This window comes from Rhinolophus sinicus, chromosome 15 (assembly GCF_057876585.1).
Source record: "Rhinolophus sinicus isolate RSI-liver-muscle chromosome 15, RSI-T2T, whole genome shotgun sequence".
Taxonomy (NCBI): Eukaryota; Metazoa; Chordata; class Mammalia; order Chiroptera; family Rhinolophidae; genus Rhinolophus; species Rhinolophus sinicus.
Window position 1 is genome coordinate 74,899,789 of NC_142515.1, and position 22,900 is coordinate 74,922,688.

At 49.0% G+C, this 22,900-nt stretch overlaps 1 protein-coding gene across 1 annotated transcript in view; it reads left to right on the forward strand.

Annotated features, from left to right (window-relative positions):
* Positions 1 to 22,008, forward strand: part of ATCAY (ATCAY kinesin light chain interacting caytaxin) — a 28,869-nt gene extending 6,861 nt beyond the window's left edge. The window contains exons 3-13 of the mRNA XM_019744219.3: positions 6,302 to 6,360; positions 6,725 to 6,946; positions 8,272 to 8,457; positions 8,716 to 8,818; positions 9,861 to 9,992; positions 10,661 to 10,747; positions 13,858 to 13,956; positions 14,700 to 14,735; positions 16,571 to 16,642; positions 17,842 to 17,874; positions 19,560 to 22,008. Coding sequence (XP_019599778.2) covers positions 6,302 to 6,360; positions 6,725 to 6,946; positions 8,272 to 8,457; positions 8,716 to 8,818; positions 9,861 to 9,992; positions 10,661 to 10,747; positions 13,858 to 13,956; positions 14,700 to 14,735; positions 16,571 to 16,642; positions 17,842 to 17,874; positions 19,560 to 19,569 — 1,039 coding nt within the window. The 3' untranslated portion in view covers positions 19,570 to 22,008. The remainder of the gene's footprint in view (positions 1 to 6,301; positions 6,361 to 6,724; positions 6,947 to 8,271; positions 8,458 to 8,715; positions 8,819 to 9,860; positions 9,993 to 10,660; positions 10,748 to 13,857; positions 13,957 to 14,699; positions 14,736 to 16,570; positions 16,643 to 17,841; positions 17,875 to 19,559) is intronic.
* Positions 22,009 to 22,900: the final 892 nt, after the last annotated feature.

The window sequence follows — 22,900 nt, forward strand, 5'->3', positions numbered from 1 at the left end:
AGGATGCCCAGGCAAGAGTTTTGGATTTCACGCTGAAAGGATGTATGAGTTTCCAAGAGCTGCCATAGCAAAGTACCACAAACTGGGTGGCTTGAAACAACAGAAATGTATTCTTTCACAGTTCTGGAGGCTAGAAGTCCAAAATCAAGGTGTCACCAGGGCCATACCCTCTCCAGAGGCTCTAGGGGAAAATCCTACCCACCTCTTCTGGCTTGGCAATCTTTGGTGTCCCTCGGCTTATAGATGCATTACTGCAATTTCTGCCTCCATCTTCACATGGCCTTTTGTTCTAAGCATCTCTGTCCAAGTTGCCATCTTCTTATAAGCACACTACTCATTGGATTCAGTGTCTCATCTTAACTAATTATATCTGCAAAGACCCTGTTTTCAAATAGGTCCCATTCCCAGGCACTGGGGTTAGGATCTGAACTATCTTTTGGGGCAAACACAATTCAACCCACTACAAAAAGATAAAGCCACACTGTACGCTTTGCATATTAAGGGGAGCCCCACTTTTTCCATGGGTTGCACATTGCTGAGAGCAAGCTCTACAGAGAGCCACCTGGATCCACCTCAGGTCCATGAGGGGGTTCAGCTCTGCATAATTGGAAGTTTTCCTGGGACTTGGGGAAATAACAAGGTCTCGCCTGGCCTTGAAAGCTGCAGCCCTGCAGACTGACAGGGTGGGTATTTGCTTGGCCTTTTCAGGAAGCTGTGGGCTTTCCTCCAAGGAGCCTAGAGTCCTGCTGAGTCAGCTTCTCCAGTTCTCCAGCATAATATAAAACATTTATTGAACATCCATTGTATTCTGGGGGCTGTGCCAGGTGCCTCAGCTTCGTGACCTCCTCCCACCCCCACAATAGCACCTCCCCTGACCCTGCCACCTTCCCCACCCACATTCTCCATCCACACCCCCTCCCCCATTTCTGTCTTTGCTCCTAGCACCTTGGTCCGCTTTCTGACCTGTTCCTAGAACTCACCAAGCTTATTTGGCCTCAGGGCCTTTGTGCCTGCTGTGACTTCCATCTCTAATGCCCTTCCCCCAGTCTTCCCATGATGCTAACCTCTTACTTTCAAGTCTCCACTCAAAAGTCACCTCCTCAAAGAGGCCTTCCCTGACTACCCCGTAATTGCATCCTCACCCTCTTTCTCTTTTATCTTGCTTATTTTCTTTGTTTGCAAGTATCACCATCTGCCTTCTTCATCTATTTGTTTACTTGATTATTACTTTCCTTTCCTCATATCAGTCATGGTTCTTCAAAGACACAGAATTACTTGGTTTTCATTATAATAATACAAATATATACATATATAATACGTATATTATAATAATACAAATATATATATATATAATGAAAACCAAATAATTCTGTGTCTTTGAAGAACCCTGACATGAGGAAAGAAAGGTAATAATCAAGTAAACAAATAGAAAGAAGGCATTGTATTTCATTGTATATAATATTATTAATTAATATATAGCATTATATTTATTTATATTATGTGTATACAATTATACATACAATTGTGTACATTTTGTATATAATATAGATATGTTTTAATCTATAATTTTGTATATATGACTGTATATTTTAGGTATATTACATAGATATGATTTATCCCAAGGAATTGGCTTACCCAATTATAGGAACAGTCAAGTCTAAGATCCGTAGAGCAGGCTGGAAACTCAGGCTGGGGTTGATGCCGCAGTCTGGGGACAGAAGTCTTTCTTCCTCAGAAAAAACTTGAGGCCTTTCTGTTGCATGAGGTTCACCAGATTGGCGAAGATTATCTTTTTTATTTAATGTTCACGGCTTGTTATGTGAACTACATCTACCCCATATGTTCCCAGCAACACCTAGACTAGTGTTTGATTGAACAACAGGGTGCTAGAGCCTGGCCACTTTGGCAGAAAGCTGCCCAGAACCCCCTCCAAACTGTATGTAACCATCTGTCCCATTCAGCCCCAGACGTTTCCCAGAACCCAGACACCTAATGTATTAGTGAAATGAATGAAAAGTAGGTACTGGCTCTGTTCCCATTTTACTGATGAGGAAGACTGAGGCTCAGAGAAGGTAAGGCACCACCCAGACACCTAGAACTGGAGAGCGCAGAGTGATGTTTGCTCCCAGAGTCCCTCAGACACCACCCTGTTTTACTCACGTTCCTTGGTTTCCCAGTCTGTGCCGCTGAGCCATTAGATACTTTCCCCACCTCGACGTTTGGACAGCAGCGAGCAACAGTCTCTGGATTAGCAGCAGCCATTGTAGGATCTATATGGACCTTCCAAGATTGGGAGGCTGAATCACATCCTGATGAAAACCGAAGACAACTCTGGCTGCACAACTGCACAGTTTGCCTTCAGCAGGGGGAGCTGGTGGTGAGACAGGACACCCAGGGTGCTTCCCTGGGAAGCAAAGAGAGGTGCTTCCCAGGCCAGCGGGTTTCTTCCCTGTTGTCCTCACCAGGGTAGGTGTATGTGTACTAACGAGGCACAAGGGGGCAGTAGAGAGCAATGACGAATCAGCTCTGCCACCTTGGTCATTTCAACCCTGGGACGGTCCTCTAGCCCAGCCTCAGTTTCCTCTGTGAAATGGGCTTCTGCCTGCCTTATAGGCCTACTGTGAGGAGCAAATGAGGTCATGCTGTGGACATTCCAACCTGGCACACAGTGAGTGCCCCCATCCCTGGACACCCCAAAAATGTAAGTTATGATTCTAGTTGATTCTAGAACAGGAATTGCAGCCATTGAAGGGTGCCAAGCAGACAGGGTACATGAGAGAAGGAGCTAGAAGGAAATTCTGACACCCAGGTGAACAGAAGTGGTGGACAGTCAGTTCCTGGTGGTGGTTACCTCACGTGAAGGACCAATCTGATTCAAGAAGAGACAGAAAGCTAGACTTCTGATGTCACATCTCTGGCTTTACAGCAAATTAAAAAAAAAATTTTAATTGGGGAATATTGGGGAACGGTGTGTTTCTCCAGGGCCCATCAGCTCCAAGACTTTTCCTTTAATCTAGTTGTGGAGGGCGCAGCTCAGATCCAAGTCCAGTTGCCGTCATCAATCTTAGTTGCAGGGGGCACAGCCCACCATCCCATGCGGGAATTGAACCAGCAACCTTGTTGTTGAGAGCTCGCTCTAACCAACTGAGCCATCTGGACACCCCAAAAATGTTTTTAAGTGCTGTGTGGGCAGGACAGAAGTAGGGGTAGTGCCTCAGCCATCAGTCTATAATTTGGGATAACCTTGCACACAGGTGTTGTACCTCTTGTACTCTAGGACACTGGACTTAATATGAGTCATCAGCCTTGCCCCCCATGTTGGGAGCAGGGGTGGCAGCTATAGACAAGAGGGACAGAGCAGTGTGAATGTGAAATGGGCATGTGAGTTGACTCCTCAGCACCCTCTGCCTCTGTAAAACTTTCTTCTGATTTTATTTGAGGCTTACCTTTTTGTAAAAGCATTGAGGTGAAATTCACGTACCATAAAATTAACCATTTTAAATGCACGATTCAGTGGCATTTGGTGCACTTATGTGTGCAATCATCACCTCTATCTAATTCCAGAAGATTCCATCACACCAAAAAGAAACCCTGTCCCCCTTAAGTCACCTCCCATCCTCCACCCCCAGCCTCTGGCAACCACTAACCCACTTCCTGTCTGTGGATGTGCCTGTTCTGGACATTTCACGTAAATGGAATCACACACTGTGTGGCCTGTGTGTCTGGCTTGTCTCCCTCAGCATCATTTTTTTTTTTTTTAAGATTTTATTGGGGATGGGGAACAGGACTTTATTGGGGAATAGTGTGTACTTCCAGGACTTTTTCTTTTTCCAAGTCAAGTTGTTGTCCTTTCAATCTTAGTTGTGGCGGGTGCTGTTCAGCTTCAAGTTGTTGTCCTTTCAGTCTTAGTTGTGGAGGGCGCAGCTCAGCTCCAGGTCCAGTTGCCCGTTGCTAGTTACAGGGGGCGCTACCCACCATCCCTTGCGGGAGTCGAGGAATCGAACTGGCAACCTTGTGGTTGAGAGGATGTGCTCCAACCAACTGAACCATCTGGGACCTCAGCGGCAGCTCAGCTCAAGGTGCCATGTTCAATCTTAGTTATAGGGGGCAGAGCCCACCACCCCTTGCGGGACTTGAGGAGTTGAACCGGCAACCTTGTGGTTGAGAGCCCACTGGCCCACGTGGGAATTGAACTGGCAGCCTTCGGAGTTAGGAGCATGGAGCTCTAACCGCCTGAGCCAAGGGGCCGGCCTCAGCATCGTGTTTTTGAGGTCCATCCACATTGTAGCGAGTGTCAGTGCCTCACTCCTTTTCGTGGCTGAGTAATATTCCATTGTGTGTCGGGGCCACACTTTGTTTATCCATTCATCCATTAATATATATCTGGATGTTCCCACTTTTTGGCTATTGTGAATCATGCTGCTGTGAACATTCAAGTATGAGTTCTTGTGTGGACATACGTCTTCATTTCCTTTAGGCCTCTGCTCTATTTTGGCCTCCATGAGAGCAAGGCAATATCCGATTCATCCTGTATCTTCAAGACCCACCAAAGCACCTGGAAGGGAGTGGTTACTCCAAGAATATTCAATTCCTGATGACTGGGAGAAAGGTGGGAGGGAGGCAAAGGAAGAAACATAGTAGGTTCCACCTTGCAAAGGGAGCCAGTGCGACCTCCATGAGGAACAGAGGTGAGGGAATAAAGCATTTTTGAAAAGAAAAGAACACATCCTACTGTCCTTCCCAGTCTAAACAGCTCCCCTTTCAGCTGAGCCTGCACTGTTGAGCTGCAGAAATGAATTAACCTGTAGCAAGCACTTCCCTGAGTCATCACCCCGCACAGCCCTGCAAAACCTTCCTCCGGGAATTGAGCATCTCCCTGGGGAGCAAAAGCAACCAGAGCATGTGGGTCAAACTCAGGCAGCGGGAGCTGTGGCTCCAAAAAGCGGGTCTTATTCTGCAAATTTGTGCTCAACCAACATTAAAGGGGCACAAATGCATAGTTGGCAGCATTAAAAAAAACACTATTTTTTAGAAGTTTTTGTATTTACAGAAAAGTTGCAAGAATATTACAGAAAGCTTCCATACACCACACACCCAGTTTCTCCTATGATTAACATCTTATATTAGGCTGGTACATTTGTTACAATTAATGGACCAATATTGATACCTTATCATTAACTAAAGTCCACAATTTATTCAGATTTCCATAGCCCTTTTCTCCTAATATAATTTTTCTGCCCCAGGACCCCATCCAGGATCCCATACGACATTTAGTCATCACGTCTCCTTAGGCTCCCCTGGGTTGTGACAGTTTCTCATACTTTCCTTGTTTGGGGTTACCTTGAAGTTTTCAGGAGGATTGGTCAGGGATTTTGTAGAATGTCCCTAAGTTGGCATTTGTCTAGTCTGTTTCTCGTGGTTAGACCAGGGTGATGGGTTCTGAGAGGAAGACCTCAGAGTGCAGCGCCCTTCTCATCGCATCATATCCAGGGTCATGTGTCACCGTGACCTGTCACCATTGATGTTGACCTTGATCCCCTGGCTGAGTGTGTTCGTCAGGTTTCTCCATTGTAAAGTCACTCTCTCCTCCTTTCCATGCTGTCCTATTTGGGAGGAAGTCACTCTGTCCAGCCCACATTGAGGAGTAGGGAGTTATTCTCCATCTCCTGAGTTCAGAGTATCTACATATGTGATTTGGAATTCTTCTGTGCAGGAAAGTGGTCTCCTCCTCTTTTATTTATTCAGTCATTTATTTACACCCATATGGACTCACGGACATTTTATTTTACACTTTGGCTTACAATCCAATACTCTTCATTTTTGTTGTTGTTGTTGCTCAAACTGTCCCAGTGATGGCTGGTTCAGATGACTGTGGTGGCCATGGGATAAATTCTTGCTGCATATAATAACCACAACTCATCAGAGACCAAATATGTCTAACTATTATATTGTTTTGTACACCTGAAACTAATAATAATAATTTTTAAAAAAGAATGCTGTTTATATCCCAGAATATGTGCAACTGTGTGACACTGGAGGAGACCCTCTCCCTCTCTCGGCTTCGGCTTTCCCCAACCATAAGCAAACAAACATAAAAGACAACATTCATTAGGTGATCTGCAGGGAGCCCTCCAGCACTGGTATTCTATGATTTTCTGTGCTAATGAACAGATATATTTTGTCCCAACGATTCCCCAGAACTAAAGGGGTTTTGTTGTTGTTGCTGTGTCTGAACTCCATGCTCCGGTGGCTGGATTTGCCGTGCCCCGTTGTTGATGTCCACCCCCGGCTGGATCCGCAGGCCACTCCCGGAAGAGACTGGGATGGACTCGCTTGGCAGCCCCGCAGAAGATATGTCTTGTAAGTTTCCATGCGTGCAGAAACAGGCTCGCTGTTTTCAGGTCTGGGTTCTTCCTGGGACTGTCACCGTAGAAACGTCAGAGGCTGTGCCTCCTAGGTGGAATGTCAGGGAAGGGGATTGGTCTGCTCTGAGGCCTGGAAGGAAAGTGGCCGTGGTAGGCAAGAGCTATGTGGGCACCTTCATGAAGTCAGGTGTTGCTGTGTGTCCTTGAGCTGGTTGCTCAGCCTCTCTGTGCCTCCAATTTCTCATCTAAATATAGTTAGTGAGGTGCAGCTCCCACCACGTTAGGAAGCAGAGAGGAAGGAAAGGAAAGAAAAAGCACCTGATTTTGTTTTGTTTTGTGGTTTTCCTGTTTCCCCACAGCCCCTCCCAACACGTTGAACTTCAATGGAGCTCACCGTAAACGAAAGACACTGATTGCTCCGGAGATCAACATTTCCCTGGATCAGAGTGAGGGCTCCCTGCTGTCCGATGACTTCTTGGACACACCTGATGACCTGGACATCAACGTGGACGACATCGAGACTCCCGATGAGACAGACTCTCTGGAGTTCCTGGGAAACGGCAACGAGCTGGAGTGGGAAGGTGAGCTCCAGGCTCGCTCCCAACACCTGCCCCGCCCCATGTCAGACTCAGGGCTCCAATTGGCTTCCCCAGCCGGCTTGCTGGAACCATCCCTCCATCCTCACAGGCTCAGGTGGGCAGGTGTCCTAACCCGGGGCTCACAGAACAGGCCCGGGAGGGTCCACCTGCTCCTGCAAGTCCGTGCACATTTTTCTTGTAAACTTGTGAATTTTTCGGGGGGAACATGGCTTCCGTCAGATTCTCGAAGGTGACTGAGAGCAAAAGGAAGCGCCTCCAACTGACTCCACAGTGTTTGTTGGGAACAGGTCTTGATCGAGATGTGGGGATATGGAAGGAAAATGTTAGGAATAGATGGTGCCCCCCCGCATGCATGGTGGTCAGAGACAAAGGCGACATAATGAAACACATCTCATCTGCCCGAGATCATTGCAGCTGGTCATTGTGCTGTGAGGTGATGACATAGGGCAGGGGGGTCTCACCTGAGGGGGGGTTCTGCCCCCCAGGAGATAGTTGGCCACGTCTAGGGACATCTGTGGTTATCACGACTGAAGGTAGAGGGCAGGCATGCTGCTCAACACCCCACGGTGTCCAGGACAGCCTCCCACAGAGAATGATCAGAAATGTCAGAAATGCTCAGAAATGCTCAGAGTGAAACACCTTGAATGGTGGTAACTGAGGGGCAGCGGGTTCCTTTCGAAGGGTGGTCAGGACAGGCTTCACTGAGTGGATATTATGTGAGCTGACTTCCTAAGGCAAGAACACAGGTCAGGAAGGTCATGATGGTGGTGGCCATGGGGATGAAAGCAGAGCCACAGCATCTGCTGGAAGGATGGGGAATGTAAAGGTAAGGAGTTGACGATGATGGCTGGGTTTGGGGTCTGAGCTGCTGGGAATACAGCCAAGCCATTTCTTGAGGCGGGAAGACTGCAGGATGAGAGGTGGAAAAGAGGTGGCTATTTTAAGAGAGGTTAAGAACCTTGAGAGGCCCAGAGAGGGAAGGAATTGGTGCAAGGTCACACAGTAAGTCATTCATAGAAAGGAGCTCTACCCAGGTTGAGCTTCCTGACATGCACCCCAAACACTTTCATCTGTTCCACGGCTTGAAAAAAGAAATTATTTGGGTGTGACTCCTTGACTCCTAGGTCCCCCATTTTCCCCAGCAGCCCCAAGCTAACACTGTCAGTCAATGAAGTGGTTTTGCCTGTGGCCTGGGGAGAGAGGTGCAGGCTCCATGGACACAGGCAGCAAAGGGAGTCGGGAGAGAGAGACTGGGACGAGATGTCTGGACTCAGGAGTCCTTCTGCTCACCCCTGGCCTGCTTCCAGATGACACCCCTGTGGCCGCCGCCAAGAACATGCCTGGGGACAGTGCGGATCTATTTGGGGATGGTGCAGCCGAGGATGGCAGTGCTGCCAACGGGCGCCTGTGGCGGACGGTGATCATTGGAGAACAAGAACACCGAATTGACCTGCACATGATCCGGCCTTACATGAGGGTGGTGACCCATGGAGGTGAGACCGTACTCCTCAGGCCTCATCAGTGGCCCTCTCTGAACCTCAGTCTCTTCATCTGAGCCACAAGGATGTTAAACCCTTGTCTCCCAGTGAAACTTGCAGGGGGGTGAGGTTAGGATGTGTGGGGTGCACACAGGGGGTGCCTGCCTACGAGGGTGGCTGGCGTTCCCTAGGAACATGGGGAGGCTCAGAGTTCAGAGCTCAGAGAGGGCTCTGCATCTCTGCCTGGGGCCACTCACTGGCTGCCTCTCCCAGGGTACTACGGCGAAGGTCTCAACGCCATCATTGTCTTTGCCGCCTGCTTCCTCCCGGACAGCAGCTCCCCCGACTACCACTACATCATGGAGCACCTCTTCCTGTAAGTGCCCCCCCTTTCCTCCCCCCTGCTGCTCCGTCCCAGCTGCTGACAGTTCCGAGAGTCCCCGCCAATGGGCTGGACCAGGCTGCAAGAACCACATTGGGTGGGGGCTCTGTCTGGCACCAAGGAGAGCCTTGGCTGCCAGCAGACCTGGGTCTGAGTTCCCTGCTTTCCATTGGTGCAATCATCTCCATCGTCACTATCATCTATGAGCATTTCTTATGTGGCAGCCATGAGGCTAAGTGCTTTGTAGATGATAACGCATTCCACCCTCACCACAATGAGAGGCACCCTCCCCTCTCATTCTACAGGTGCAGAGCTTAAGGCACAGGGAGGTTAAGTCACTTGCCCAAGGACATGCAGGTATCCACAGGACACAGATAATACATATAAAGCACCTAGCAGATGACAGTAAGATCTCAGTAAATCATGATTATTCATTATCATTATTATGTAGATTTCCTTCTTATACAGTGGGGCTTGGGTACTAGGTGGACTAGAGGAGGAGGAAGTACCCATGGAAGGTCACAACGGGGAGTGGCCTGAGATACCAGGGAGCCCAGTCTCCCCAATTACAGAGGGGTAGAGGCTGAGAGAGGAAAGGATTGTTCTGAAACCATTCAAGGAGAGATGGAGCCTGGATGGACCCCAGGTCCCTAACATCCAGTGCAGTATACCGTCTGCGGGTGCCTGTTCCCCAGCTATACCTGGGGCTCTTGAGACCCATCTCCCAGGATTAGTGGAGATATTAAATGAGGTCATGTGTTAAAATACTTGGCACATAGTAAGTGCTCAATTAAAGAGTAACTACTCTGATCACTATACTCACGGACAAAATTCAGGGTGGGCTGGGTCATTCATACCCACCTTACCTTGAGGGTGCCGGGACAGCCAATAACACCTGAAAAGGGATGGCTGGTAAAGCTGGGGCAGGAGAAAGCAAAGGGTGCAGGTGCCATAGGTGTTCAGTCCTAGGACCTGGGGCTTCCTAACTCGGGGCATCCTCTCACGGGATCCCCTGTCCTCTGTGCCCCGTGACCAGGTATGTCATCAGCAGTTTGGAACTCTTGGTGGCGGAGGATTACATGATCGTGTACCTGAATGGTGCCACCCCCCGGCGGAGGATGCCTGGCATCGGCTGGCTGAAGAAGTGCTACCAGATGATCGATAGGAGGTGAGTAGGCGTGGCTGAGCGCCGCCTCGGGCTGCAAGGGCCCGAGCTGAGGTGTCAGCGGGTCGGTTCCTTTTGAGGGAGAGTCTGTTCCACGTCTTCCCAGCTGGTGGTCACTGGCAGTGCTTGGCATCCCTTGGCTTGTAGATGCATTGCCCCAATCTCTGCCTTTATCACCACATGGCACCTCCCTGTGCGTATCTGTGTCCCAATTTCCGCTCTTTATAAGGACATCACTCATCTTGGATTACAGACCCACCCTGCTTCATTGTGACTTCACCTTAACTCACTACATCTGCAATGACCCTGTTTTCCAAATAATGTCCCATTCTGAGATCCTGGAGGTAGGACTTCAACATATGAATTTTGGGGGATGCAATTCAACATGACCACACAGGTGGTGAGAATCAGGGTGCCCCAGAAAATCTTTCAGGAATGGGAGATGGTGTAGCCACGCAGTCAAAAGCTCAGACTCCAGTTTAAGAGAGAGCCAGGACTAGACAGCTCTGATGCTGCAAACTCTGCCAAGCGGCTTAGCTTTACAGACTCCGCCTCCTCCCTTTAAAACCACGGCACCTACAGGGAGTACAAAGGTGGCGACACCTGCTAGGTCCTCCTTCGTCAGGGTGTTGCCCGGGAACCCATTTTGCTTCCTCTGTCTTCCCACGCAGACTGCGGAAGAACCTGAAATCCTTAATCATCGTCCACCCGTCCTGGTTCATTCGCACCGTCCTGGCCATCTCCCGCCCTTTCATCAGGTGAGATTGAAATCTGTGTCCGGATACCCACGTGGGTGGTTGTCAGGCTTTTTTCTTTTAATCTGCATTTTCTAGCTTCTCCGTGCTGAGACATATTATTGCTTCAAATAGTTTTCAATCATAGGGTCTGTTATTAAGTGACAAACATGCGAAAAATAATAACAATCATCTCTCCCATGTTGAATGTTGGATACCTTTTAACATTTATAACCACAACCCTGGGGTGGCTGGTGTGATTGCACCCATTTCGTGGATGAGGAAACTGAGGCTCAGAAAAGTCAAGGAAATCCTCACTCAGAGTCACACAGCAAGTTCACTAGCCCTCACACTCCCCCGGTAGGGAGCCCAGCCCCATTCACTCCTGAATCTGTGTGGCGGTGGGGATTAGGATGCCAAGAAAGTCTGATCTCCTCCCAGCCAATAATTCAATGATCCAACACATGAACTCACTCTCAGGTTCGATGATTCGCTAAAAAGAATTCACAGAACTCAGAAAAGCGGTTACGCTCATGGTAACAGTTTATTACAGTGAAAGGACGAAGATTACAATCGTCCAAAAGGAAAAGGCTCCTGGAGCCCGGAAGACACCACGAGAGAGCTTCCAGTTGTCCCCTTCCAAAAGCCCTAAATTCTCCCAGCAAGGACATGTGACATGTGCAAGTATTGCCAAGCAGGAAGGTCACCTTGGTGCAGGGTTTTCACTGGGGCTTAGCCACACCGGGATGGAGCACCGTGTAGCTGACCTTAGTTACTCAGTCTCCAGCCACTCGGGAGGTCAAACTGATAGGACATGGCCCAAGAACCCCACCATAAATGACATTGTTAGCATAGACTACGTGACCAGGCTCAAGGCCCCAGGTAACCCTAGACTCTCTCTTACTAGGCAAGACGATTCTCAGTTTCCAGGTGACCTCCCACGAGTATTCACAGCCAGTTCTTTCTTTGCCACATACAGGGTTTGGGCATCCAAGCCTGCTGAGCTCACCCTTTACTGCACAATATAGAAGCATCCGGAGAAACAGAGCAAGGAAAACAAAACCAGGCACTAACTGCCCTAGTCAATCACATAAAAATGGAATGTACATTTAATTTAAGGTCACTCCAAATATTGAATTGAATGGAGATCCCAGTTAAGAATCTGTGAGGAGTTTAAGAGACGGGGCCACACTTTGCTTTAAGAGACACTTACTCAAATATATGGTGATGGAAGGAGAACTGACTCTGGGTGGTGAACACACAATGGGATTTATAGATGATGTAATACAGAATTGTACACCTGAAATCTATGTAATTTTACTAACAATTGTCACCCCAACAAATTTAAAAAAAAAGAGAGACACAGTGTGAACGATTTGAAAGGAGGCAACTTCAGGTGATCTGTGCGCAAGGTTTCCTAAGACTAGCGAAATCAGGTAAATAATACACTAATTATGGCTCATTTGTCTAATGATGACCAGGCAAAACCGTGAGCGCGCGCGCAGGCCTCACAGAATTGCACTGTCTTCAATGTCCCATCATTCGAGGCAGATGCTTCTCTCACTTGTGGTTGCTTTTCACATGGCAAATTTTGAGGGTCTCGCTTTGAGCTTTCAAAGAAAAGGGGGAGAAGGGAGAGAAATGAGTGTCTCCATTTAAAAGCCAAGGAAAGTAGAGATGGATTCTGAGCTGCCATCCAGCCCTGAGAGTCTGTGATTGCAATTCCAGGGAAATCCCGGTGTGTCCCACGCTGATTTAAACGTTGGGAATGTGCCTCGCCCTGGACTGGAGTTCTCCCTCCGGACACCCCCACCCCCCAACAGGAAACAGAAAGCTGGGCCCACAGGCAGACAAAGCCTGGTCGCAGCAGAGATTCGGGGATCATTTCCAACAATGGGCGTGGAGGGTGTGATCACATCATCTGCATGATGTGACTTTCACCGGTATTTGTAGAGCAGTGCTCAGAGCAGAAGGTGTTGGCTCTGGGCACCACAGAAAACCTTCCTAACAAATCTGGTTGGTCCACCCAGAGTCCTCTGGACCCGGACATATTCAGGTACAGAGTGGACAACCAAGATGAGACAGGCGGGGTACAATTCCTGCCCGTTTGTCTGATATTCACACCCTGTCTGTTCTCCCTTTACCCTTCTGTCATGCCAACTGGAGGGAGACCCCGTGCTCTGAGAATAAATTTTTCATAAAAAAGTAAATTTGAACTGCATGAAAGCAATTGGAATTGTTTATTCCGGTCCACATGGCCACTTGGTGCCTCTCCTTGGGAAAAGTCTGTCATCCCCTAATCAGTTACCATTGGCCTCTGCTGAGTAACTGCTTTATTTTTCCATTTATAGACACTGTAAGCTGAGCATCATGTGTCTCCTTTTGCACTGGATGCCGGAAAGCTTGAGCCGAATTTTCATCTAATCTCTAAAAATAGATATAAAACTTCTTGACACACTCTTGTAGATGTTTTGCTCTATCTTACCTTTTTTTTACTGCTATGTGATTGTTTTCTTATTCATTGGACTATTATATTCTCTTGGCCTTACATTTTTCATTGTTAAGAAATTTTATTTTCCCTTGAAAAAAGCTTATTTTACATATCACCAAAATTAGGTTTGAGTTAATTTTTTTTTTTTTTTTAATAACCGTGAGTTCAAAGCAACATGCTGGTGACAAAGCACCATGTGTTATCAGACAACCTGAATACGGGTTTATACAGGAATAAGCCATTCATCCCAAAAGAATGGAGAGTGAATCAGAGTGCCACGTGTGCCTTTCTTGTGCCCAAATGACTGCTGGTGTTGTCCCAGGCAGTGACAAGAGTGCCAGGGAAGCATTCTAGGGGAAATTAATGCAGAGAGTGAGGATGGAGAGACGGCCTAGAGTCTAGCAGAATCTCTTACCTCTCTGTCTCCTTAAAACAAGTGCATCAGCTTAGCAGGGATCAGGGTCGGACCCCGGGCTCTGCTCTGTCCACCCCACTAGGGGCAGAGGGTGGAGGCTGGGATTGGGTGGGGAGGGAGCTTTGAGCAAAGGTGCTCGTGGCATCCTGGAATTGGGTTATGTGTGTGCAGCCCTATCTGCCATTGCTCCTTCTGGTCCTGGGCAACCTCCCCTCCTTCTCCTACCAGCGTCAAGTTCATCAACAAGATCCAGTATGTGCACAGCTTAGAAGATCTGGAGCAGCTCATCCCCATGGAACACGTGCAGATCCCAGACTGCGTGCTACAGTAAGTGTCCCGGGCCCTGCAAGCACGCCCACCTAATCCTCAAAGCCGCCAGGGCTCCTCAACTACACATTCAGCTGAACAAGGCCCAGGAACCAGACATTGAGTGGCAGAGCAGCAGAACAGAGGGAAACACAGTGAAACAAGCACAGGTGACATTAGAGAATACAGTCAGCTGGGCACCTACCGTAGTACAGGGCAGGGACCAGCAAGCCATGGCCCACGGCTTGTTTTTATAAATAAAGTTTTATTGGCACACAGCCACACCCATCTATGGGTGGGTCATCTACGGCTGCTTTCAAGCTACAACTGAATTGAGTTGGTGTGACCAACACCGGCCTGCAAAGCTGAAAATATTTCCTCTCTGGCCCTTTATAGAAACACTTTGCCCTGATGGAGGGATGTGTAGAACAACCCATGTCAATGAGCGTGTTGCTTCAAAATGGCACTGTTCAATCTCTGAATCAGACAAAAAATATCTAGTGAGTCACTGGAATACACCAACAGAACAGATATTTCCTGCCCTGGGCTGGGGGGCGGGGGTGGGGACTTGCAAAGCAGCAGGAGACATGAAAAGGCCAGCAGACTGTCAGCTCCGACTGTACTTTCTGCTCTAAAGCCTGGCATGTATTCAGAGATGACAGCGAGATTGTTTCTCTGTTCCCAAAAGGAAGGGAATTCCCAGGACAGTGTACCTACGGGGAAAGGAGGGCTGTGTCTGACATGCTCTTCCTTCTTGTTTCCAGGTACGAAGAGGAAAGGCTCAAGGTCAGAAGAGAAAGGTGGGTGCAGAGTGGCTGTGGGGTGGGGGACATACGTAGGGGGCAGCCGGGGACTTCGCCTCAGCAAGGACCAATGTCATGCTCACACATGGCTCAAGGGCTTGGAATCAGACCATGGTTCGAATCCAGGTTCCCCCACTTAGTCACAGAATGATATTAGGCAAATAGAAAGTTTACAATGACCTTGGGGGTTATTGTGAAAAATCAGAAACAGTGTAGCCCACTTGGCAAAAAGGTGGGCTCATGGTAATCATGATAATATTAAGTTCTCCCTTTACAGAGGGAACAAAAGCTCCATACTCGACTCGACACACCCAGACTCACCCCTCTAATACGTTCTTGGCTCATTTTTCATTAGTGTCGTAACCCCAAGCAGCACTCACAGACCTTCAGGACTATTCTTGTCCCACCTAGTTATGATGTCCTTATCCCAGTGCCTGGATACTTTCACATCCCCCACAAGAGCTAGGCAGGCCCAGGATCCCTAACAGCATCTCACAGCCCAGGAACCTGGGGCTCAGAGAGGGCAAGACACCTGCCCAAGGCCACACAGCAAATCTGTGAGAGAGTGGAGGCTTTCAGTGGGTTGAAAGCATGTATCATTGCCTGGCCCTGTGCTAGAACCAGGGACACAGAGGCGACTAAGAGTCCTGGTCCAGAGGGTTCTTTAAATGGTAAAGGAGAGGGACACCTACCCAGTGAGGAAAGCGGGTCTTGGGGATAGGGTGAGGTCATGTCAGCAGATGAAAAATATAATGAGCAAAAGTCCAGTGGCTTCACACACTGTCATTTAATGATGACAAAGGGCGGCATGGTGAGAGGTGAGGCTGGAGGGCAGGCAGGGTTCACCATCTGTGCCATTAGGGGATTTTTCCTCACTCCGCCTAGCTCTTCTCTCTGTCCTTTCTCCTTCTTTCCTTTCTCCCTCCCTCCCTATCCTCTTTCCTTCCATCCTATCTTTTTTTTTTTAAATTTTCACTTGTAGTAAAATTCTCATAATGTAATGTGTACCATCTTAACCACTTCTAAGTGCACAGCTCAGTGGCATTAAGCACATTCACACTGTCGTGCGACCATCCCACCATCATCTCCAGAACCTCTCATCTTCCCAAACTGACATTGTCCTCATTAATTAAACACTCACTGCCCTCCCCTCCCCCCAGCCCCTGGCCCCACCATCTACTTCCTGTCGTTATGAATCTGCCTCCTCTGGAGACCTCCTATGAGTAGGACCATTTTCCCACAGCGGCTGCACCATTTTCCATTCCCACCAGCAATGCACAAGAATTCTAATTGCTCCACAACCTTGTCATTATTTGTTACTTGCTGTTTAATGGTTATAGCCATCCCAATGAGTATGAAGAGCAGTGTCTGTCTTTCCTTTTCTGTCCCTCCTTCCTTCCTTCCCTCCATACCCGCTTTCTCACTCTCGTTATACTCCTTCCACCGCCCAAGTCTTAGCTATGAACAGGAATAGAGACATAAACAACACAAGCAGGGTGCCCACCTTCTGGAATCATAGCACAGAGGGCGACAGCGTCCACGGAGCATGTGCGAAAATGCCTCTCCAGTGATGAGCTGAGATAAATGCTCCCAAGGAATGGTTCAGGGTCTTTCCCCATCCCGTCACCGTTCATGCCCCCTTTCTCACAGCGGCCTCATCTTCATGAACCCCTGGGGGATCATTTCTTCCCACTTCCGGGGCCCAGCACTTCCTGGGGGCAGCTAAAGCCTCTGCAAACTGCCCTCAGGCCACAGTGGAGCCAGACCAGGGAGCCCAGAGCCCCTTGGTCCACAGCAGCTTGTCATCCCTCATCACCTCTCTCTGTCCCCAGTGCGAGGCCGCAGCCGGAGTTCGTCCTGCCCAGGTCAGAAGAGAAGCCCGAGGCGGCACTGGTGGAGGACAGGTAAATACACAGGTGACCACAGGCGAGAGCTGACACCCACCGGGGGCTGCCGAGCCCACTGGAATGTCTCATAAAAGGGATCACAGCGTTATCGTGTTCTCATGATCCTGATGTGATCAGGATGAAATGCAAACACCAGTATGGACCAGCCAGCATGAAGACTACTCCATCACAAATGCTCGATATCGGGGTCCTTCTTCCCTCCACCCTGAGCTGTCCCACACGGGGTGCACTTGTAGAGGCCGCTGTTTAAACTTACATGGATGAACAGTAACGGTCACACTTGCCACATTCCGGGGCTCAGTGCTGCTGTCCTGAATGATATGGACATAGAACCCGCCAATCATCGGTTAAAGGTCTGTGGACAGCGCGCCTCCAGGCCCTTCCCTTCTTCTGGGTTTTCCTCACTCATTTTTTTTTTTTTTAACTGAGGTGAAATTCACATACCATGCAATGAACCATCTTAAAGTGCATGATTCAGTGGCATTGAATGCATTCGCCATGTCAGCCCCTCTGTCTGGTTCTAGAACATCCCATTAGCCCAGAAGGAGCCCCCGTGCCCTTTAAGCAGTTACTCCCATTCCCTCCCTCCCCATCCTTTTTTTTTTCTTTTAAACCCAGCAAATATCTACTTAAAATCTTCTAGAGCTTCGCCCTGGGATGTGTGTAGACAAGCACAGTGTGGCTCTGGGCCTCTCCCTTACCTCTGGAAGGCCCTCCCAATTTTCCTGTCTGTCGGGTCTGCCTCCTGCATTTGACCTTTGTTGTACCCTCCTTCTCTACCCCTGAACTTCCAAGTGCAGTGGCTCCATCTCGGGACTGCCCCCTCTGCTTCCCTGTATGTAGCACAGGCCAAGCACAGGAACCACGGCAGCTAATGCCACTGAGAGACCAAAGTTTGCCCTCAGATGAAGGTCCTTGCTGGTGACCTTTGTGCAAGTCCCCAGGGGTGGGTTTGGCCTCCCGGACCTGGTAGACCCCAAGCAACATTAGTGGCTTCATTTTGCATTAGTGAAGGGCCTCAGCCTATCTCCTTATGACTGCCTGTCTGGCTCATTTGTTACGCAGCAGATACACACTGATACTTGCATTGTACCAGATGAAGATGAAGCTGTGTCAGCCCTCATGGGACTCAGAGCCAAATGCCAAGGCTCCCAACAATAGACAAATAATGCCAAGACCCCTTCTCTCTTCCATAGGTCTGCTCCAGTCACAGAAGATCAGGAAACAAGGTGGGTAGGAAACAGTGCGATCTTGGAGCCTTTACTTTGAGATGTTCTAAGTGGAGTCACCCTGAGACAAATGCCCCATGATTTATTGTTGTTGGTAGGGGTGTGGGGGGAACTGCACTAGGGAGTCTGGGAGTCAGCGGTTACCATGACAATAGGGTCTCTGCTGTGGCCAGGCATCCTGTCCTTGCACAACTCCAGGGATTGTCATTGGCATGAAGCCCCAGAGCTGAGCAACATGGTAGCTGTGACTCAGATGTCCACCTGGAGCCAGGCCCCCGGAAGCCCAGCATATAGCTCAGCCAAGGGCACACCGTCAGCCCACAGCCTGTCTCGGTGTTTCTGCCTGGTTCTGGATGCCAGGAAAAGCCTCATGTATTGGGGTTCAGTGGTTTGCTGTAAGGACTCACAGACTCAGCAAAGCTGCTATGGTCATGGTTATGGTTTATGATAGTGGAAGGATGGATACAGGTGAAAATCAGCAATAAGACAGCCCTTAATTCTCCCAGCAACAATGTGGGCAACACACAGGAAGTGTTGCCAACCAGGGACGCTCAGTTGAGACTTGGTGTCCAGGTATTTACTGGGGTCAGTCGCATGTGCACCACTGATTGCCTACATGGCTGACCTTAGTCTCCAGCCCCTCCAGAAGTCAAACTGATACCGCCTCACTCTAAATCACATTGTTAGCATAGACTATCTGACAGAATCCAAGGTCCCAGGGAAACAGAGACACTCGTACCAGGCAGTATATTCCCAGGGCTCAGAAGTGGCCGCCCAGGAGCTGGGCAAGAGCCAGACCTTTCTTTGGAATGTGCAAGGCTAACTTTTGACCACACACTCTCTTACAGATCCAGAACATGGCCTGGCCCCATGCCCTGATACTACCCATGTGACCTAGGAAGCCCCAAGCTGAGAAATAAACATCAGAAATGGTCTTATGGCCAGGCCTGCCCTGGGGACACTAAATGGAAGCAAGTTCTCGATGCATTTTTAAAAAGACCATTTCAATCCATGCTTTCTGCAGAAAGGTTCACATCCACAGACATAAAACACAAAAGGAAATCATCCACATGAGAAAAAGTCAGCAGATGCAACAATCAACAGAATTAGACCCCCTCCTGGAGATCCTCAGATAGAAATGATAAAATAACATGTTTAAAATGATTAAAGACACACAAAAAGGAATTGTACGGAGTGACAGATAGATGGATGGACAAATGGATGGTTAGATAGATGGGTATGTGGGTGGGTGGATGGATGGATGGAGAGATAGATAAATGGAGGGATTCATGGATGGATAGGGGCGTGGTGGGGTGGGTAGATGGAGAATGGATGGATTCATGGATGGGTTGGTGGGTGGGGGGATGAATGGATGGATGGATGGAGGGAGGGAGGGATTCATAGATAGATGGGGGGGTGGATGGGTTGGAGCTACCCTCCAGTCTGATTGAGGGCATCAGTGCCCAGGTCTGTTCTGCTGGGGCACCAAGAGAGAGGTCGCCTTCAGAACCACACCTGGAAGGTGGATAGCAAGGGGTAGACCTTAACAGGCAGGTGCTCCTCTTGCTACTGAGGGTGCACCAAAGCCGGATTCGATCATTCTTTTGGATACCACGCATAGGGAACATTTTCCACTTTCTATAAAAACAATACTAATAACTTGTCCTGTGTTTCTCCCTCTCCAGCATGTCCTAAAGTGATGAGAAGAAGTACAGAGAAGAACATGAAAGAAAATTCCACATGCCAAGAAACCTCTGTCAGATACCCGCTAGCCCTGGATCTCATCCCCACCTCATCCCAAACCCCAGTCTTCGGAGAGTGCCTGTTTTCTCCACCCATCTCTGAAACCCAGCATCCTTTTTAGCTGCTTGAAAACATTTTTTTAAACGATGCTGTAGTAGTGCATTCTGGAAAAGGACCCAGTTCTCAGCCCTGCACTCATGAGCTCACAGCCAAGAAGGGAGAGAAGCACAGGGCGTGGCCTATGTGTCCTTGGTGGCCTCAGAGGAGCCTCCCACTGCACAAAGTCCTGGTTCAAGACCCTTCTCTTGCTTGTCACCTGACCCAGGTTGGAGCCACAGATGCCCACTGGCTCGCTGGCTGGGTCTGGAATTCATTCTTGTGCCTTTCCTGCCAGAATGGCCCCCACAACCCTGGACACCTAGCCGGGAGGCTCAGCCCCCCCCCCAGCGGGGCCATGCCCTGGGCATCTTCAACCTCATGGCTTTTCATTTGACTGGCCCCCTTCATCTCTTACGACACCCACCTCCTGTGGGAGCACTGGAGCCCACAGCACAAGTTGAGAGCCGCCACTAAACATCCTTGCCTCCAGTCCCCCTCAATCTAGAACATTCTCAAGCCCCTTGAACGCGGATGCCATGCCACAGGGCAATCTGATCAATACCTCCTATTAAGGGAGTGAGCTGCTCCCACTTTTCTGATCCCCCCATCGAAGGGTTGGGATGTGCCCCTCGGACTCCCACCAAGAGCAGAGACTGAGAAGGCAGCTCTGAAATAGGCTTATCCTGGAAATAGACAAGAAAAAGGAAGATACAGGGTACTGGGTATTCATTTTAGTGTTTCAAAGGTCACCTGGGAAAATACATCCCATAGACTGGACACAACAGCCACCTGCATTCAAAGGAGGCAAATTTCACTTGATAAAAGACAGACTTTTCTAATGTGGCCCAAACACCAGTCAGGTGGTCTCTAGAAGCAGTGAGTTCCCCGTCTCCAGAGGTATTTAAGAAAAGGCTGGATGGTGCTTGCAGAAAGTGGTCTCTGTGTCCCCTCCAATCCTAAGAGTTTCTATTTCTATGAAAATGAACAAAAGTTGAGTGGGTACATTCTCCAGGCCTCTCTTCCTGGCTCTGTGGCTGGCTTCTTCACAAGGTTCAGTTGACCCACGCTTCAATTTTCAAGTATGAGGTTCTTGGCCTCAGCGGAAATGTCAAATGATTCTTGATCTGGGATGGCAAGGGAGTGCATTTGGAGCTATCCCAACAACAGGAGGGAGCTAAGGTGTTTAGTGCTGAGAAAAGGGATGCCCATCGCTTTACCAAATGAGAGCGGGTCCTGCACCTGGAGGGAACGCCCCAGCCCCAGCGGCTCCCACCTTGAAACATGCCAGGCTTCTGAGTGGCTTTGGACCGGCATCTTCTGGGACTCAGCACTGCCCGTGAGGCCTGAACCTTCGGAGGCCTGCTGGGTTTTTTTTAATCTGTGGTTCTGGTGTTTCTCAAAAGTCAAATAAGGGACAGAGATCTTGTTCCAGGCCAAGGGGAATCACCTAGAGCCTGAGGCAGCAGAGATTGGTGGGTGGGCTTCTCCAGGCTGCCTTCCAAAAGGCCCCTCCATCCCGGGCCCAAAATTCCAGGTGCAGGTGCCGGCGCTGCTCACCTGAGACCAACATGTGGTCCCAAAAGCCCCCAACTCTCCCCCCCACCAGGAAATGCAATAGCTTCTGGAAGGCTGGTGCCTCATTACAAGAAAAAGAGGAACCAGGCATAGGAACCGATTCATTCTACCCAATCAGACAATTACTGAGTGCCTGCATACAGAGGTGACAGACAAATGGGCAGACCCCATCCAGCTCTCAAGGACTTTGAAGACTAAAGATTCTGGGCACACAAGAAATTCCAGCAGGTTCACCGTGGCCCACCGCCACCCCTCTGGACCACCAGCACCACAGGCAATGGGCAAGCGGAGCCCAGGACCCCAACTCAGCCACAGCAGCCCTTCGAAAACAAAGAGAGACCCCTGTGGAGACTGTCTCCAGGCCGGCCACCTGTCACCGGTGTGTCGGTCCACTGCAAGTCTCCATCCAAACGGGGCCATGGTGTCCAGGACTGCTGCTACCCACACCCTCTGAAATAGGCTTTGTGAAAGAATTGTACCTGTGGGGCAGTTTTGGCCAAAATGGAAAGGACCCCCAACTTGGGGTTTTCTCTTGTGACACACGAGGAGTTATCAGTCCTGCCCCAAAGTCAGTTCACGGGCTCATCCTTCCGACAGCAAGTTTTGCGATTTTTAAAGACAAAAACAACTCATTATGATTACTGTTGTGATGTGAAGACATCATTTCCATAAACTTTGGGGGATTTTTATGTGAAATAAACTATAACTGAGAACAGAGGTTTGTTACTTTTGTCCATTTTCAAGGGCTGTAGTGCTCGCCAGTCTTGGGCACAGTTCAGAGGAAAGAGCTTTAACGGGGCGAGAGGGGGCACAGCTCAATGTCTTGGGTGACCTTGGGCCACCACCTGTCTTTTGCTTCCATCTCCCATCTGTAGAATGGGGGGCCCTCTGGGTTATTCCCAAGGCCCCTTTCGACTCTGCCTTTATGTGCCTCAAGTCCATTTCCTGCCCCAACCCTTTTTGGAATCAAACCCAGTCAGCAGTTAATAATAATATTATTAATTATTATATTATTATATATTTACATAATTGTATATTACTTTAATCATTATGGTATTGTTATAAAGTAATACTTTAAATATATTATCATCATTATTATTATTACTATTGAAAGAGAAAGTTCTATTTACTCTCTACACTCACACCAACACTTCTGACACCAAATGTGGGGGGCTTTGCCCCACACCAAGCAATTCTCCACTTCTCGGCAGACGCCAGCTGGTGTCCTACAATTTAACTCAATTCTGACACACTATCCCTGGAGTTAGCACAGACCCCACAGGTTAAGGGCTCAGCCCCACAAGATTATCCCCACATCAGACACCAGTTGAAAGTAGTGGTTCCCCAGGATACCCACAATTTTGTCCCACTTGGCAACACATCGGGGCTTCCTACATCCCCACACACACATTTCACTTTTGATAATTTGCTACCGCAGCTCACAGAACTCAGGAAAACAGTTTACTTACTAGATTACCAGTTTATCATAGAGGTTGTAACTCAGGAACAGCCAGATGGAAGAGATGCAGAGGTGCGTAGGGCATGGTGTGGGGAAGGTGCCCAGAGCTTCCATGCCCCCTCCCCCCCGGCACCTCCCTCCCAGCATGTG